Raw genomic sequence first — 18920 nt, forward strand, 5'->3', positions numbered from 1 at the left:
ATAACTCATTAGTATTCATAAATTTATTCAATCATCTATGAGATCTATAGATATCCTTTAAACACAATATAGATAATTGAAAGGAATCCGAGACCCACCAAACGAAGTCAAGATCTTTCAGAAAATTAATCCCTTATTAGATGAGTGGATAACCACATAAATATGAAATCATTTTAACATCCAAACACATCAGTGTTAAAGTTAGAGGATGACGATAATAGGCAGTCACGTTTATGACAAATGAGAGAGACGACGATAATAATAAAATCAATAAAAAACGAGAGAAACCTGGGATCCAGAGCAGGTTACTGGGTAGCAGCAGCCCCGAAGCTAATCTAAAGTCTCGCAATTCACAGTTCGCCGAGCAAACATAGTTTACATGTATTCAAGGAAAAAACAAAATAGGAACTAGTAGACAATTAGCAATTATCCAATAAATTTACAGGGTAAACGACCAAAAATAAATCACCATACCCCTCTATACAGATTTTTTTTGGTGATCACCTAAAAATCGAGACACACCCCATACAAGCCCATCTTCTATATTACAAAACAACCATGCTCTCCCACATATTCAAACCTTTTCTCAACAACACAAGGCTTGCTGTCTCCAATGTCCTTACTTACAGAGAACTATCAATGAGATAATCACCAACAAAACATATGATGATATATACACTACTAACAGAAGATCTTAATGCTCTCCAAAAATATGCAAAATTCCCTCTTCTTGTTAAGTCTGCTGTGTTTTTAATGCATTTGGCTTCCTTCTATGTACACTTCGTGTAATGGAGTTCTACGCAACAGCAGGGATGCTGGAATTCTGGCGATCCCTGTTGAGGCAATCAAAACCTTCTACTCTAACTGTGGCGGGTTTGAGGCCATACTTCATTCTAACACAACCTCCTTTGCGTGAAGATGATGATGGAGATGATACACCTGACGGAGATGGTATTGACAGTGGTGAAATAGGAGTGAGCTTTTCATCTCCAAATCGAGCATCTTGGACTAATGGGTTGTCAGATCTGCTTGGAGGAGACCCATAAAAATACGGTGGTGATGAGGAGAACGGGGTTGGAGATTGTTCCGCCCCACGAGCCTCCTGTAAGGGGGGAAAAAGATATCAGCCACAATCCAAAGAGAGGTTAAGAGCAAAACCCCCAGCATGAAAAAATTAACCCAAACAGTTCAAACAATAAATAAGATCATTCTTTTAGAACATTTCTCAGAAGAAAAAGAAATTCAACACATAAAACTTACAGAATCCATCAAGAATACTGATCCCTTAAAAAAATAAGCAATTCATTTTTTGCAAGGTATCTTGGAAAACAAATTAAAAATGTTTCGACCCATCAGTCATGCATCCATCCGCTTAAATCCAGATCATTAATCATTCGCCAGAAAAAAAAAAAGGACCCAGCATACTTTATTTGGTTGTCCATAGTCCACGCACAAAGATCTTTCCCTTTTTTATATCTCTAACGGTTATGCAGCTATAAGTTCAACAAAAACACAAATCAAACAATGAAAGAAGTCTACAATTTTACCTTCATGAGAATAATATCAAGAAGCTCCGCTCCGGCCTTTGTATCACAAACCTCTGCTTGATGACTGTTACCCAGATTCCAAACCCACAAAGTTACAATCTTCCAACGTTTATAATAATCAACTACAATAAAACCCAAGATGATAAATATAATATAAAATACCTCATGTGCCACCTCAAGGGCCTTAAAGGATTGTGGGCCAAAACCCCAACGCGCCTAGGCTTTGGGCAAACAATCGGTCCCTTCAGATCATTGATTGAAACGGAGCTCCTCATCTCTTCGCTGCCGACTGCAAAGGCGTTCTGCTGAAGGTTAAAGTGATTCATCTTTGAAGCAGATCCGAATTTCACAGCAAAACGCCTGTGTAGCAAATATAATACAAAATATCAGCCAATTATTCGCATAAGATTGTAAATTTCAGTCCAAGGAAAATTTTCTGTTCATTCCGATCTAAGTCCAAGAATAAAAATCTCATTTTTTGGAGTTATCTGAGCTCTATTTCCAGTTTTTTCTCTATTTTCTCAGCAAACAAACAGAAATCTAGAAGATTTGCATGCTCTGATAACAGATCTAAGATTGAGACCTTGAAATACAAATGAGCTTTCATCTGATTCATGCAAAAACCAAAAAGCAACCCAAATCTAAAAGCGTTTCTCCACGTGCTCGAGCAGAATAAACCGAGTTTTGAATGGAAATTTTGGCCAAGAAGAACAGCTTAAACGAATAAACTAAATTTGACAACAGCCCAAAAAATATATAAATATTCAAAAATAAACATAAAACAGCTAATACTCCATCAGATCCGGTATCAAAACAGAGGCTAGGGCTTAAGAATAGATGCCTGAAAATAGTAAAGAAATGAAAAGCTCCAGATCTGTGGAGAATATCAACTGTACCATTTGGAAAATCAATTAATGTTCTAGGAGCATACATAAACATATAGAGAGAGAGAGAGAGAGAGGGAGAGAGAGGGAGGGAGGGATACCTATGGGGAATCCTCAGAGAGATGAAGGCAGTAAGATCGGCGCCACGAGGGAGAAAGGTCCTAATAGAGCTGGGATTTATTTATAGAGGCTGATAAATGCGGTAGCCAAACGAGCTGACAAAAACAATTTTAAATATTAGAATTAAAAAACTATAAAATTTCAAAACAACAATATATATCTTAAAAACAAAAAAAAAAAACAAAAATTGAAATTCTTTAAAAAATAATTTATAAAATAAGGGGAAAAAAAAACATGGGTAGGAGGGAAGTTCCATAAAAGTGACAAAAACACCACTCAGAAAATAGTTGTAATAGAAGGGTTTCATTCCCAAATAAAATAATGAGATTTATACTGCAAAGAAACCATATATATCATTAAAGTCTTGTTTTTGAAATTTAAATAAAATATTATTAAAATATAATTTTTTAATATAATTTTATTTTAAAAATTTTAATTATTTATTATAATTTGTGCGAGAGTTTAAAAAAATTGTAATGATTATATAAAATTAAGGATGACAATATGTAACACGACCTGTTAACCTAATACGAACACAACATGATAAAAACGGGTTAAGGTTTAAATTTAACGGGTTCGGATCAAAACGGATTGACCCGTTAAGACATAATTGCTTAACGGGTTGATAATGGATTAACTTGTTTTGACCCGTTAAGAAAGTTAAAGTTACAATTATACCTTTATACTTAAAAATAAAATTATTGAGATTTTAATTTAGATATTTTTATTGTTTGGATTGTAATTTTGAACTTAAATTTAAATTTTATATATATTTTTTTTACAGATATTGTGATTTTAACATTTATATAGAATTATGCTAAACTTAACTAGGTCAAACGGGTTAATTTTGAGTCTATTCAACTCCTTTACATAAACGGGTCAAAACGTTAGATACGACATGACCCGTTATATTAATGGATCGTGTTAGAATTTAAAATTTTGACACGATAAGCTTAACAGGTCAGGTTTGGATTGATCTATATAGTATAATATATATGTTTTGACACGACACGAATATGATCCGTTAACATGAAATGACACTATATAAGATGAGATAGGATATATTTTTTTTTTGGTGTCGCATAATTTTTATCATAAAATAATATTTTTAACAGATTATATTATTTGATAATTAACCATAATAAAAAGATATAATATGTATAAATGAAAAATTGTATTTTTTTTTTGGTAAGACATGAGAATAAGAGACAAAGTAATTGAGTTTGACCAAAAACGTGTGAAGAAATGAAAGCCCAGCCCAAGGAGTCAGCTGGATGAAGCTGGTTTCCATAAATATCCGATCCGAGCTCTCTGTCCGTCACTTTGACTTTGACTTTTACACAGTTTATTATTAAATAAATAAAAGTAGGATACAGATACACTATCATCAATTTGGAAATGATTCTACCGAAGGACTTATTTTCCACGCGAGCCATTTACGGACCTAACAAAAGCAGGCCCTACCACGTACCCATGTTTCAGAGATCATATGTCTTGTCGTACACTGACTTCCAGTGAGATCATGACACCTGCCGCCGCTTAAGCAGTAATAACATGTTTTAGAACCAGATATTTACATATAAAATAACGTTATTTTTAAAATATTGTTCACTTGAAATATAAATATATAAAAAATGTTTTAGCTTATCATTATCCTCCAAAAAATGTTAACACGTGCATCACGCTCATGGCCATCCATAGGTATTATTTTTATACAATTTTGGGGCATTTTCACTCCTTTATGAATTTTTTAAATAATAATTAAATTTCTTAACCAATATATAGATTTACATGCCTTAAATAATATATAAATTTAAATAATATAGAAAAAAATAAATAAATTGATGTACGATCTATTATAAAAATCATCATATAAAATAGAAAAAATGTATTTTAGTAGTATGTATTTTGAAGGATGGATATAGAAATAATTAGGAATGCTCTAGCAGTCTAAGCCCATCACAGTTCTAAATAAATTTACATCCTTAACTTCTAGTAAATGATAATCTTAGGTACGACGCTTTGGAAAATATGGATGTATTTAAATTTAAGAAACGCATATTAAAAAAATTGACGGATAGAAATTGACCAATTCCAATCAATGGAGAACAAGCAAACACTTGAGTAGGAAGCAAATGAAACACATTTCCTCGTATTTTGTAAGTCATGTGGACGATTGTAGATTTTAGACAATTTAATGCTCGAGTAATTTTATGTAGTTGGTTAATTTACATAAATAAAATAATTATTTTTTTCAGCAGTCCTATATCACAAACTTGTCGAGTAGAAGAAATGAATAACTCTTTTATTTATTTTTTTCTTTAAGTAGTTGTATGTTGTTATGATAGGCCATATAATAAGAATAATGGTAGGCGGTGTATGAGATTTTACGTTGATTGTGAATGAAAAATTCTTACTTTTATAAGGTTCTAATGAAACTCCAATTATATCATTGGCTAACCCTTTTAGAATATAAACCGTATAATTTACACCTTCTATTATGATATTACAGGTGTAGAGTTGCTAAGCAGGATTTTCTACACAAAAAGAGCTAACAGGATGAAATGTGTCAATCCATGGAGGTGGAGTAGAATAGATATAGACATGCAAAAATATAAGCAACGAAACATTGATCGCACGCAGCCAAAAGAAGCTTGAAAGCGACCAAATAAGCATCCAATGCAATTCTCACGCATTAACCACGTGGACTACGTCCTCCTCACCACCTCCACTAGCTAGTATCATCTCTGCACGTTAGAAGAAAATAAAATTGCAACATCCATCAGTTTTAGGGGTGAGCATCGGGCGGTCTGGACTATAAGTTTATAACTATATATATATTTACTATTTAGTATCAATGTATTAATATATTCTTTAATGTATTACTAATACTATTAAGTATTAAGAGTTATAGTATAAATTATAATATATGTATAAATAAATACTTTATGCTTATTTATTATAGTATGTTAAGTATGTATTTTTCTCAATTATGGATGTAATATGTATGGATAATTATGTATGGATAATTAAATTATTTATGCTTATTACTTCATATACAAAATGTTAAAAGTTGTATATGGTCCAAATCCAATGGCTCATTATGCATTAACATACTTTAAGTTAGTAATAAAGTAATAATCAACATCGTCAATATAATTATAACTAAATTAAATCACTATGAGTCTATAAGTCTACTGTCTATATATAGTATTAAATTACTAATATCACTATGAGTCTATGAGACTATGACCATATATTATTATATAGTATTAATATCACTATTAAATTATTAATATAGTATATAGTAATAATAGTATTAGTAATAATTTATATCAATATATTATTATATAATATATAGTATTAATATCACTATATAATTATAATATATATACACACACACTATAAGTCTATATGTAGTAGTAACAGTAACACTATAGTCTATAATAGTATAATATATAATATTAGTATATATTAATAGATCATAAGAGTTATAGGATTATAGCATAATGTATGTATAATAGTATAGTATTAATATTATTGTAAGTTATAACTATATATACCTAATAGACTTATCGGCTAATACAATGATTTATTAATCATATTACAAATTTATTGTTTTATTTTATCATTGTATTTTTCAAGATCAATTTTTTTTAAGTGTTTTTAGCTAAAAATGTACAAAATTTGAAATGGGTTGAAAATAATTGAAATTTGGCAACAAAAAAAAAAAAAAAACCAGATTTAAATGTGCTGAATAGTCCATTTGAGACATGTCCAGACTGAATGGATTGACCCTAGATCGGATTGGTCCTATATATACTCGGTCCTGTCCAGAGTGGAAAATCTTTGAACCAAATAGGTCTGGTCCTGTCTACAAAACTACTTAAGATCGGACTGAACCGGCCCGATATCGTCCCTAATCAATTCAACCTCACACGAAAGATTTGACCAAATAAAAATTGCAAAATTACTTATTTAACGGGTTTGAATTATATATTAAACTGAGTGTCCAAGAAATTTGATCTTTCAATTCCGGTTTTAAACATTAGACTAGAAAACATAGCATTGGCCGAATGGTGTTAAGGGGAAAGTAAAGTATGTTTTAATATTTGGCAGGTGTAAATTAACATGGCGTTATAAATTGACGTGGTCACTGTTGTTACTAAAACATCGTTCGGATGTTGAGATGAAATAAAAAATTTATAAATAGTAATGAGATAATTTGAATTAAGATATTTGAGAAGATTTTGTAAAAGTTGGTGAGTCTCATTGTGAAATATGCTTGGATGCAAAAGTTAGACAATGTGATTTTAATTTTTTATGAAAATCTGAAAAAACGGTGAGTTCCTCGAGCTCTATGTCTCTGTGTGTGTTGGTGTATGGTTACTTTGATGAATATTGTTAAAATAATAAAAGATTGAGTGAGATGTAATGAGATAGACTCAAATTTATATTTAAATATCAAAACAGATTTAAATATCAAAACATGTCTGTCCATACCAAATACACTCATATGGTTTGTGTTTCAAGGTTCAAAATTAATGCAATTTAGTTAAATTAGATAATTAAATTGCATCAATTTATATGTTTATTTTTATAAAATTTATTTACAGTCAAATCATTTTTTTTACCGGTATTCACTAGACATGTAAGAATCACATCTTTTTTAAAAAGTATAATTTAAAAAATTACTGTATCCCTCGATTAAAATACATTTATTTCTCATGTGCTCAAAAGCATGTGAGAAGTTTATAGATATCCTTATCATTATGAAAAAATAATTATTTTTGAGAGGATAAAAAAAATATAAAAAAACAATTGACTTGACTAGAGGTCATGTCAATGTGTTAGGCAAATGTTACTCAAAAGTCGTGACATCTTCCCTTTCATACCCATAGCAACGCGAGGTCGCAAATGGCGTGTCCAACCCACACACCCCAACCAAGCACCACAGCCAAACACCCAATCACAACTCAAACAAAAACCAACCCACCCAATCCCCAACGTTTTTGTTTTGTCGAAGCTATAAGTCAGATCTCATTATCTTTTTTAATATTCAAAAGACAAGATTCTTATAAACCCCACATGGCTTTGAAACCCGCAAAGCTCAGCAGGCGCCACCCAATACAAGGTACTCCCACGGCACAAATTCAAACAAAGAAATGCAAAAAACGACCAAACATATTAATAGGAGTCTATATGAAAATATAGAAAGTGTTTGGTGTTTTTTATTGCTTCCTCTGGTTTTTTTTTTTTTTTTTTTTATGATGTTTTTAAGAGGTGGGTTTGAAACGGTGTAGAATTTCGAGCTAGGGTTTGGACTCAGTGGAGGAAGAAGGGGAGGAGAGAGGTTATGGCACCACTAGTGGTGAAGTTCCCTGGGATTGACAAGGAGTTGCAGAAGGTTCTCGAGGCTAATATGGACGAAGCGCCAGCCAGAAGGCGCGCTCGCGACTCTTTCAAGGATATTCAACTTGGGATTGATCACATTTTGTTCAAGGTATTGCTTTATGGTGTGTGTGTATTATTCTGTTGCTTTGGTTTATTGCATTCACAGTTATTCGAAGTTTGTAGATTTTTAAAAGTTCAACGTTTTTCACCTGCTGCATTTTCCTTTTGTACACAAGTTTAATGTATTACGTTGCTAACTGCGTTTTTTATGCTTTATTATCAAGGCGCATAATTTATTTTATAACGCGAATTCCAACAATTTGGGGTGGCAAAAAAAATACTAATGCTGTGTTCATATGTGGATAACTATAAAGCCAAATCTTTCAAACCGCAGTTTGACAAGCTGACCGAATCCAAACTACATCAGTGTGACAAATCATTATAGCACATATGTCTTCTACGGTGCACTCATGAATTAAATGGTTCATACTAACTTCTGCTCTAGGTATTGCTTTCAAAAATCAAAGTTTCTTTCTGTTGCATCAATTTATTTAATCGGTGAATCAAGCATGTCTTTTTTTAAAAAAGTTATTATTCTGTGCACGGAGTCTGTAAGAAACCGAGTTTTAAATTGGCTCACTACATCCAGTCTGCACGATGAACTTCATGCAGTATTTGTGCCTGTAACACATCAAAATGTATCAATTTACTCAAACGACTAGTTCTTAGAGTCCATCGAACCATTCTACCTTTGGGACTATATATTGAATTGGTATTGGCTGATGAACTTATTTTGTCTAATGTTATCCTATTCCTCAGTCAAATGTTTAAACTTACTTCTAGAGTAAATTCTAATATTGACTCTTAACAAATGTTTGTTGAGTAATATTGATTACTTTATATTTCAATGTGTTGCAGACACCGTGTGATGGACTAGAAATAAAGGAGGTAAGAACTGTGGATTTTGTTTATTTTAATCTTTGAAATCGCATTTCTTTTAGATTGAGGCTTTCATAATTTGGACGTTATCCTCTACTTACTGAAGAGTGAAGAGTATAAGGAGGTGCACTTGTGAGATGCAATGACTCTAATTGTTCACTTGTGAGATGCAATGACCTTATCCCCTACAATTAGAGTCTAGCAAGTCATTGTTGCTAGAATTGGCTTAAACAGGTAGAGCTGCATGATGGTGATGTCAGTGGACTGAGGTTTATTGCAGGGGAGTAAGGGTGATCTGATCAATAAAAGATGGCCTGTTATTAAGAGTCCACTTGGAGTTATGGAAAACATTTGCTTATGCAGCTTAAAGAAGGCTTATTATATGTGCAGATCACCGCTTCTTTTTCTTTGGGTTTATTGGCCATCGTCATTTGGAAGTAAATGATCTCCAAAATTAATTCTGGCTTAAATTACAATTTAGAGAAACAGTTTGACTCTCTTCTTATCTCTAAATGGCGAGCTTTCCTTCCTTTTATAATAAGTCAAGAAACTTCATTATTGTTTACTAATTTGTTATAAAAACTTAAATTCTTGCAAACATATCCTTTTTTGTTCATCTAAATTTTCTTTTATTAGTACCGGAAAAGGTAGCTATAAACAAACGAATGACCATCAGCAACTTGGACTTAGCCAAAAAAGAATAGAAGAAGAAGGCAACTAGAAACTGACCAGCTCTCTCTCTTTTCCCTCCATTGTTTTTTTTGTTTTAGCCATTTAACTCTGTTTAGTTGGAACTGAACATCTCTTACAAATCCTGTCATTTATGATGCTAGTATCCTTGTTTATAATTTCTGTGTCAATCCCGTATAGTTTTGTGAAGTTGCTATTATTTTCCTTTTCTACAGAACGATCATTGATATTTTTTGTGCAGTCATATGAAGTGAACTCTAGAGGATTGAAAATTTTTTCAAAGTGTTGGCTTCCCCTCAGCTCTCACCTCAAAGCAGTGGTGTGCTATTGTCATGGTTATGGAGATACTTGCACGTTTTTCTTTGAAGGCATGGAACTCTTCTCACACCCCCCCCCCCCCCCTCCCCTCTGGTTAAGTAGTGACTGCTGTCAATTAGTGGCGTTGAATGATAATTGGACTTAGTTGTTAACTTGGTCATGCCATTGTTGACAGGAATTGCAAGGAAGTTGGCATCTTCTGGATATGGTGTTTTTGCAATGGATTATCCAGGTTTTGGTCTTTCAGAAGGTCTGCATGGTTATATTCCCAGCTTTGACTGGATTGTTGATGATGTTATTGAGAATTACTCAAAAGTCAAAGGTAAGCTAAGTCTATTCTGGCATCTTTGTTGAACCTGCTGCGAAAAATTCTTAAATAGTGATGGTATTTATTTTTTCTTTTCCTTTATGTTGGAAAGAAAAAATGACTACGTTACCCTTTATGGAAAGATGGTTAATTTCTTTGTCTCCTCAATGAGTCAGTTTTCATTTTGGGATGAACAATTAGGTTGTAGGTTAGATGACATTGTGAGTGGCATTTTGATTCAGATTAAAGTGAAGTTGAGGTCGTTTTATTTGCAAGAATCAAAATCAGCAAATAGGGATTATTGAGCTACATTGGAAGGAAAATTTCAAGGCATATCTTTTGTTCCCAATCTTTTTTGATAGGTATCTTTTGTTTCCAATCTTTTTAAATGTTGGGTCTAGTAACTGAACTAATTGTCTTAATAGTGGGTGTTGATAATGGCTGTCTTACAATTTTTCTTTTCATGTTGTCTCTTGGCTGCTGCAGCATCCTTTACTCCCAACCTTGGTGTTAACTCAGAGAAGGCTGAGATACACTTTTGGGTTGTGAAATGAGGCCTAGTTTGTTTTTTGGTCCCAGGAAAATTTTATAAACTTCCCACATTGATATTTTGGTAACCATGTGCACAACTCAATTCATTGTCGGTGGACAAAAGTGTCTTTTACTGCAAGTCATCCATTTGGCTCAAGCAAAAGTCTATTACAGTCACAGGGAACATAATAGGGATGATTTGCATCTTGTGTTCTTTCTCATTGTTTCTGTATCATGTGTGTGGTAATTATGATGCTTTGTCTGAGAGGGGAGCTTCAACATTCTTTTTATGGGGAAGATACTTCTTACTGTTCGTTTATTTGGTTCATGGTCCTTTAATTTTGTTGTCTTTGTTTTGGCTGAGTTCTTCACTTTTCAAAAATTTGTGGCTGAGTACATAATGCAACAGTCTTATTAATAGATATATAGAAGATATCATCTTATACTTACCATTGGTTATACTAGTTTGTTCACAATGATATGTTTGATTAAGTTTAATTGCAGAGAACCCTGAGTTTCGTACACTCCCGAGCTTCCTTTTCGGTCAGTCTTTGGGTGGAGCTGTAGCTCTGAAGGTGCATCTGAAACAACCTAATGCATGGGACGGTGCCATTCTTGTAGCGCCTATGTGCAAAGTACTTTTCTGAACCTATGTTAGAAGCCCTGCTTAGTTGACCTTCAATTAATCTCTCTCTCTCTCTCTCTCTCTCTCTCTCTCTCTCTCTCTCTTGCATAGATTGCAGACAACATGGTTCCACCATGGTTACTCAAGCAAATCCTGATTGGTGTCGCTTATTTTCTTCCAAAGCAGAAGTTAGTTCCACAAAAGGACTTGGCGGAGGCCGCATTTAGAGACCTGAAAAAGAGAGAGCTGGTTTGTCACGTGAACAGATAATACTAATGATTAAAAAGATGATACACTATGTTGTATGCGTGTAGCAACTAGGAATGTAGGAAGCTTCAGTTTTTCTTTGATCTTGCAATATTCTCTCTCTGCCCTTAACTGCCTTATTGTACTAATTCATCTGTTCTTGCAGTATACCTTTCTAGCTAAGATGTTTTCATATTTATCTACCACTGACAGCTTACAACGTCATTGCATACAATGATAACCCACGCTTGCGGACTGCTGTGGAGATGCTCAGAACCACTCAAGAGATAGAACGGCGACTGCAAGAAGTATGCTTGTTCCTCAACATTCGCTGTTTGTTCTATTTATAAGTAATTTGAATTATCTTGGCACCTATTCTGAACTTCTGCTCAAATGGATCCTAATTTGTCTGTTTTGCGTGCCCTTCTTTCCTTATTTTCCAAGTTCTTATTAACTGTTGTTTTTGTTCTTTTTTAACGGGCAAGTTCTTATATTTGTTGTTTCCTCGTCTTTCCTTCTGCATGCCTTAATTGAGGGACCTAGATAGCTAGCTGGAATTAAAGCTCTTAAAATTTTCTAAGTTCTAAGATTTAAAGAGAGCAATTTCCAAAGGAAGGAGATTTGGTTGATTGATAGCATTACCTTTAACAATCCATCAACTGACACGAGGATTAGTTCCGAGGTCTGAAGTTCTCCATAGGCTGTACTATATAACATTGTGTGCTCATCTAATAATGCTAATTGGACCAGTGACCACGTAGATCAAGATACAATGATATTTTTCCAAGATGGGGTCTTTAACCAAACGTGCTAGGGACTATGGTTTTGGGTTTCTGGAGAGAGAAAATACTTGAATTGTATTCACTGTAATTACAGGTTTCTCTGCCCTTGTTGATTTTGCATGGGGAGGCTGATATTGTAACTGATCCATCTGTGAGCAAGGCCTTGTACGAGAAAGCAAGCAGTTCAGACAAGAAGCTGAGCCTTTATAAGGATGCCTATCATTCTCTTCTCGAGGGTGAGCCAGACGAAATCATAACTCAAGTTTTTCACGATATAATTTCTTGGCTTGATGAACACACTGTAAAAACTACTTCCCATTGCAATTATTAATTTTTATGCAAAGAAGCTTTTGTTGTCATTGAAAAAAGGCTGCTGCTGTTGCAAGTACAAAACTGTCCAGCTTATTGCATCTGGACCATTAATTAGTGTATCAATGGGGACTATTCGGCTAAATATGCAGAATTGGTACAAAAACTTCACTTGTTCGTTGTTCTGGGCTCACACTACAGAACTTCTGGATCTGGAGTTTGTTGTTCTATTGGCAACTAGAGTTTTGCTTTGTTTGAGGAAGATTCAGCTGAAAAAAAAGAAAATGTTGTTGACATGACTCGAGAGGGAATTGGCGCCAACTAGGGCCCGGACCTATGCATTAGCTTGGGGGCTAAAGTTTATTAAAATTCCGATTTTAAGGTCTTTTTTTTTCCCTAATGCAGACTTTATAATAATTAATTTCGCCCTCCTCAAATTACTTTTTACAGTTGTATTCCTTTAGATTAATTTCTGGTTCTGTTCCTGACGCCAACTAGAGTCTTTCGGCTGATCATTTCATCATTTGGATTGAGAAACATTCTCTATTCATTTTATCTCATTATTATAATTTTTACACATTCTCATATAAAATATAATAAATAATTTGATTTTTTTAAATTTTAAAATAATAATAATATTAAAAAATATTATTCTAATATTATTTTATTCAACTTTAAACTTTTATTTCAATTTATCTCATCTCAACTACTACTATAGAGAGCAAATTTTTTAATAAATTTTAAACACCAAGCTTTTAAAGATTTTTTTCTCTATTATTTGTGTACTCTCAGTTTCTTTACACTAAAATAATGTGAACAGCCAAAATATCATACCTCGATTTTTGTATTAATTAAAAATAATTTTTTTAATAAATTTTATAAATCTAAAATACCTTTTTCAAATTTCAATAAAAACATTTTTTTTAAAGGTTTTCTCAAGAAATTTAAAAAATTTGAACAAGTTCTTTCGTTCAAGCATGAAGAAATGAAACTCGTAAATCTCTCTCTCAATAATTCACAACAATTTTTTTCTAAAATAGCGGTATTTCAATTTTTTGATAGAACTATATCTCTAGCGAACCAATCGTAGACTTAAAAGATGCTGACATGATATATGCCTAATTTTGTCTGCCTTATCCCCTCGAGCATAATATATAAAAAGTACACGCAGAAACCGGGTAAGGCGCACTTTCATTAAATATATACGTGCTGAAAGTGAAACACCCGCAACCACTGAGGAACAAACAAACGTGGGTGTAAGTGGGACTTCCTGTTTGTAGTGCTCTCCATCGCAGACTTTGCTCTAAACTATTGCCTAATCACCCTCTGTCTTGCCTTTTTAGCCTCTCTCTATCTAAGCTGCGTGTCTGTACTGCGTTCCTCCGGCTGGCATGCTGTACCTTTACCGTGCTGGACTCTGCATTTTTATATAATAGTGTACTAACTCATGAAGAAACTATTGAGTTTTTGTCTTTGTTGTTGCCTATCCGGGTCTTGAAAACATGGCCTTCTCGTCTTACCTTTGCTTCTCTCCAATTTCAGTCAAGGTGTGCCTTTTCTGCTTTTTGAGCATTGATTCTCTTTTTCGTTCTCTCTTTGTCGATTGCAGTTTTGTGGCGTTTTGGAATTGGATTTGTATTTCATTTTACCCTCGATCTGGGTATTATGTCTTCTATTGTTAGTGTTGCAGTGTATGAATTTCTGGTTGATAGGAAATGGGTATTCGGCATAGTATGCGAATAGCTATATTTTGTCAAAAACTTGAACTTTATTTGACAATTTGAACATCTTTGTCGGCAAATATAGATCTGAGATGGATATTTTGTCATATCAAGTGTGGCACTGACAATTAAAGTTAGTCGCCGTACGCTGTATATAGTTGGTCGCTTAAGTTCTGTTCTCGACATTCATCTTCTTTACTTGCTATGTGTTTTTCACCAACAGAACATCAAGCTATGGACAATTTATTACAGCAGAACATCGAATCTTTTTTTTACCCATAAAAAAAAAAAAAAAACTGTTTAGGGCCAATTGAGACGTGTCTCGAAGATTGATTTGGTGAATTGTTATCTGCACCCAATCCTATGGACAAACTCATAACGAGGTTAGGGAAATTCATAAGTGGCGGCCATCATTGTATACAATCTGAAACCAGGGCATTGTGCAAATTCTTAAAATTGATCCTATTCCATCAGTTATGGTGATGGCTCAGGTTTTTGCAATGGCCTCAGTTGAGGTGATAATTTTGTTTATAATGCAATAAACATTTCAATGGACACATTCCATTTCAATAATGGGCCCAAACTAGTTCTCTATAGAAGTACCAGGACGTATAATCTTTACAGCCCTCTAGTTTTTATGCCTGACTTAAAAAATGAGTAACATGAAAATAGGATTTCACTCACTTTCTGATGCAACGTAATGTTTAATAAGTTTTATGCTGTCTCTACAAGGGTTAAGCATATAGTCATGCTATGGAGGGGTTACGTATTATAGTTTCCATCTTCACATTTGTATGTCTTCCTTTGAAACATTTTAAGTATTTAAAAAAATCATTATCCTCATATTCTGTTGTTGCTCTAAAGAGTTAAAGCTGTAATAGGACGTGCAACTAACTCTGTACTTTCTTGAATTTTCACATTGGTGAGACTGTATATTTTCTGATCTTGTGGGCATCCATTCCGATTAAGATTCCATTTTCTTCTTTTATAGATTGAGCCCTTGGGACAGTCTATAGGACTGCGGCGTGATGTCAGGATAGGTTTTTCTCGCAGAAGTTACGGCTCTGAATTTTGTGGCCAACCAGTTGCGACTGTGGGAGTTGACTTATGTCCAGACTGGAGTTTCGGAGGAGGATCAAGAGTTATTTTTAGACCAAAACTTGAAAGATGTGTTCTTTATCGAAAAGGCTCTGGAGTGAATGCTTCATGTAATCCATTTTCTTCACTTCTACTACTTAATGGCCACTTATTGCTGTAACCCATTTCCTTCCATTATTTATTGTTTTAGAGAAATCTTGAGAGAGGTACATGAGATTAGAAGTTAGGATGAAATGTTCGAATAAACAGTCTTGTCATATGATATTTATGTATCATCTATATGCGGGTGAGAAAGATCCGGAACGTGCGTTGGAAGTATATAGGTGTATGTATATACATATATACGCTGTAGGTGTACGTATATGCGTTGGAGGTATATACATGGTACTGGAGAAAACACTGAGTGAGTCTAGAGAAAGCTGTAAATGGGAGTTAAAATTGTCGTCGATCATGTAAGAAAAATATGCTCATCTAATAGTCTACGTGTCACAGATCCGGATTACTTATTAAAAAAAAGAAATGTGTCACAGATCCAGATTGAAAGACAGTTGCAATGACATTTTAAAACACTAGTTGAATACATAATGATTAGAATACACGACTATAATAGAATATAACACTTACATTAATGTCTTCTCACCACATATTGCCCTGTTTTCCAAAAACATTTATGTTGCAGTATTCATGATGATATTTCATGGCCAATTTAGGCTGACGGAGTTCATAAATTTAGGGATCAGCAGCTGGGAGTTTACACTGAAGTATTGCTTGGTTTTTAAGGATTCATGTATTCATCTACTGTTCTGCTTATGAAACGTTGTTATTAAATAAAATAATAATAATAAAACTAAAAGCCCCTAGCCAAAATAACCCCTGTGGCCTAATGTCTAGTATCCTTACTTTGCAGTTGTGTATGGGTTTGGTAAAGTCAGGTCCTAATATGCTTGCCCAGACTTCTTGAGAGGTGATATCCCGTTTGCAGCATTCTAGTGTTAACGTGTTGGGGTGCATCTCTTTACTTCTGAATAAAAATGGAGTTCATCTAAATTCTTTTCATTTCCTTTTTTGGTTACTGTTCAATTATTCATGCACTTTAAATTCCGCTAGAATTAATAATCATCTAAAGGACAGAGATGCACTGTAAAACCTGAAATATTCGGGCAGAACCTTGTGCTTGGGTGACCAACTGCTTAGACATATCTCGTGGATCTATGCTAGTGTGCTTGAGAATGAAAGTCTTAAACATCATAAATTGTTATAGATCTTGAATATGGTAAAGCAATGTTTGTCAGCAACGACTTTTCTGTCCTGATGCTTTGATGTGTACCTATCCATCCATTTGTTTATTTTGCAGGGTTGCCAAGCTCCCAACTTGCTAGCAGCGTTTTTTCTTTGGGAACAGTAGCTGTTCTTCCATTTTACACTCTCATGGTTCTGGCTCCTAACGCTGAACTAGTATGTTTCTTGTATTAGTTTGAGCTTGGTATTCGTCATCATCCTTCTCTTTCGGTTCTTCAGTTTCTATTAGTATGAAATGTAGATCATAAATTATCTTCATGAATTTTGCATCTAATTCCTCTTCAAGAATTTTCTACACGCATAATTCTAGATTGTATGGATGTATGCTCCATCTCTTCTGAATAGTGCTTCAAACTCATTGTTGCTGGTGGTTGAATTTCTTAGTAATTTATTTCTCTTGCATATGTTATCATGCGATTAACACTTTTATTTTTTGTTTTGGCAAAATCCCATATGTTCACCACTAGGTTGGGAAGAAATTTTGTTTACTTGTGCTTATATTAATTGATGCTCCAAATTTTGATATAATCATCTATAAACCAGACAAAAAAATCCGTGGAAAGTAGCATACCATATGTCGTGCTTGGACTTCTGTATGCATATCTACTATACCTCTCTTGGACTCCTGAAACAATCCGGCTGATTTTTGCAAGTAAATACTTGCTTCCAGAGGTTTGTATTTAACAATCACATAGGTTTCAAAATGTTTTTCTGAAATAAAGTATAATTCATAATTTACTTCCTCTTTGCCTGAATGCAGCTGCCGGGCATCGCAAAGATGTTTTCAAGCGAGATGACTTTAGCCTCTGCTTGGATTCACTTGTTGGTTGTAGATCTCTTTGCTGCAAGGTCGGTCTGTCTGTCTGTCTGTCTGTCTCTCTTGTTGGTTGTGGTTCTAACACTTGTTGAATACAGGCAGGTTTTTCACGATGGACTGGAAAACCAAATTGAGACCCGGCATTCGGTTTCTTTTTGCCTGCTTTTTTGTCCCATTGGAATCCTTACTCATGTCATCACCAAAGCAATGACCAAGAGTTGCAGAAGCCCCTGACAGAGCATGTCCATGATCTAGTTTGCAGATGGATTCACTGGAACCTTAAAATTTTCAGACTCCTAATCGGGACTCATATTGTTTTCAACATCATCAGCTATCAATGGATGCTGAGGTTTATTGTTTCCTTTGATCAAATATTACATGCCTGGTCATTTATCTCTAGTTGAGTTCAAAATCATCACGAAATGGATAATGAGGTACCATTAACATTCAAGAACTCCCTTCGCCCCCTCCCCAACCACCCCCCCCCCCCCCCCCCCCCCCCCCCCCCCCCCCCGGGGCGGACCAACACGCTGTTAGCAGTCTACTCTCTGAACTTTCCAACAATTACATTGGCTCTGCCCAAGTTTCCGACATTGACAAACTCAATGTGCCTTGTTGAGATTGTGCTCCCAGTTTTTCCATTTGATGTTTTTGTTTCTTCTCCATTCGGTTTCCACCATGAATTTGAGATGGCGTGGTGTGTAATTCCTTGTTCTATTTCAAATATCTCTGATTACCAATTTCCCTATCCTTTCTTGAAAGGTTGGTATCTTTCAATGGCAAGTGAAATCGATTTTAAAGGGCAATGCCGCACTCGTCAGGGTTGTTAACTCCATTAGTAGAAGAGTTGTGTTATATATACGTCTCACACTCTACACACCACTTAAAAAATGTTGATTTTTTTCTTTTATCCTCATGTTTTATATTTTATACTTCATGAAACATGAGAATAAAAGAATAAATTCATATATTTTTAAGTAGTGTGCAGGAGTGAGACTTATGTATAGAATTTTTTTTAGTAGAATAGATGAGAATGAGTGAAGTGATTAATTGCAAACATTTATATGTTAGGTGTGTGAAATATCGAGTTGACGCTCTTGCAAAATGATAAATATTGAAGTAATTAATTTGCAATTAATTCTATAAGAATTTAGGATTAATTGCAAAATAAATATTTAAGTTTTTACGTGTTTACAATTCAAGACTTCAAGTTCTCAATTTTCATATTTCACAAAATTTGATATTTGAAGTTTTACATGTTTACAATTAGAGACTTGTGTCATTTTAAACTCA

General features: G+C 34.1%; 3 protein-coding genes across 4 annotated transcripts; 2 read left to right on the plus strand and 1 right to left on the minus strand.

Moving 5' to 3' along the window:
• Nucleotides 1-399: 399 nt before the first annotated feature.
• On the minus strand, nucleotides 400-2683 carry LOC121252327. Its single transcript, XM_041151933.1, has 4 exons — nucleotides 2533-2683; nucleotides 1710-1907; nucleotides 1548-1611; nucleotides 400-1102 (listed from the first exon to the last, which is right to left on the minus strand). The coding sequence occupies exons 2-4, from the start codon at nucleotides 1871-1873 to the stop codon at nucleotides 797-799; spliced, it is 534 nt and encodes a 177-aa protein (XP_041007867.1). The 5' UTR covers nucleotides 1874-1907; nucleotides 2533-2683; the 3' UTR covers nucleotides 400-796.
• Nucleotides 2684-7439: 4756 nt separating this feature from the next.
• Nucleotides 7440-12920, plus strand: LOC121252237 (caffeoylshikimate esterase-like). Its single transcript, XM_041151779.1, has 9 exons — nucleotides 7440-7685; nucleotides 7855-8054; nucleotides 8864-8893; nucleotides 9816-9942; nucleotides 10068-10214; nucleotides 11235-11365; nucleotides 11467-11604; nucleotides 11811-11909; nucleotides 12478-12920. The coding sequence occupies exons 1-9, from the start codon at nucleotides 7469-7471 to the stop codon at nucleotides 12712-12714; spliced, it is 1326 nt and encodes a 441-aa protein (XP_041007713.1). The 5' UTR covers nucleotides 7440-7468; the 3' UTR covers nucleotides 12715-12920.
• Nucleotides 12921-13916: 996 nt separating this feature from the next.
• On the plus strand, nucleotides 13917-18026 carry LOC121252302 (protein ABA DEFICIENT 4, chloroplastic). Of its 2 annotated transcripts, XM_041151896.1 has the most exons (6): nucleotides 13918-14239; nucleotides 15405-15621; nucleotides 16866-16966; nucleotides 17354-17482; nucleotides 17571-17659; nucleotides 17726-18026. In XM_041151896.1, exons 1-6 carry the CDS (start codon nucleotides 14195-14197, stop codon nucleotides 17859-17861), a joined length of 717 nt encoding a protein of 238 aa, XP_041007830.1. In that variant the 5' UTR covers nucleotides 13918-14194; the 3' UTR covers nucleotides 17862-18026. The 2 variants fall into 2 exon arrangements, with proteins under 2 accessions (XP_041007831.1, XP_041007830.1); XM_041151897.1 differs by lacking the exon at nucleotides 17354-17482 and having other exon boundaries at nucleotides 13917-14239.
• The last annotated feature ends 894 nt before the right edge of the window (nucleotides 18027-18920 follow it).

Source organism: Juglans microcarpa x Juglans regia, chromosome 2S, assembly GCF_004785595.1.
Source record: "Juglans microcarpa x Juglans regia isolate MS1-56 chromosome 2S, Jm3101_v1.0, whole genome shotgun sequence".
Taxonomy (NCBI): Eukaryota; Viridiplantae; Streptophyta; class Magnoliopsida; order Fagales; family Juglandaceae; genus Juglans; species Juglans microcarpa x Juglans regia.

Excerpts from the sequence above, each read along its gene's own strand:
- LOC121252327 (XM_041151933.1), bottom strand. The coding sequence starts at position 1,873 with ATGAATCACTTTAACCTTCAGCAGAACGCCTTTGCAGTCGGCAGCGAA. Across the intron at positions 1,612-1,709 it reads CCCTTGAGGTGGCACATGAG|TCATCAAGCAGAGGTTTGTG; the intron begins GTATTTTATATT and ends TCTGGGTAACAG. Across the intron at positions 1,103-1,547 it reads TTGATATTATTCTCATGAAG|GAGGCTCGTGGGGCGGAACA; the intron begins GTAAAATTGTAG and ends CCCCCCTTACAG.
- LOC121252302 (XM_041151896.1), top strand. The coding sequence starts at position 14,195 with ATGGCCTTCTCGTCTTACCTTTGCTTCTCTCCAATTTCAGTCAAG. Across the intron at positions 15,622-16,865 it reads CTCTGGAGTGAATGCTTCAT|GGTTGCCAAGCTCCCAACTT; the intron begins GTAATCCATTTT and ends TTTATTTTGCAG. Across the intron at positions 17,660-17,725 it reads GTAGATCTCTTTGCTGCAAG|GCAGGTTTTTCACGATGGAC; the intron begins GTCGGTCTGTCT and ends TGTTGAATACAG.
- LOC121252237 (XM_041151779.1), top strand. The coding sequence starts at position 7,469 with ATGGCGTGTCCAACCCACACACCCCAACCAAGCACCACAGCCAAACAC. Across the intron at positions 9,943-10,067 it reads TTGCACGTTTTTCTTTGAAG|GAATTGCAAGGAAGTTGGCA; the intron begins GCATGGAACTCT and ends CATTGTTGACAG. Across the intron at positions 10,215-11,234 it reads GAATTACTCAAAAGTCAAAG|AGAACCCTGAGTTTCGTACA; the intron begins GTAAGCTAAGTC and ends GTTTAATTGCAG.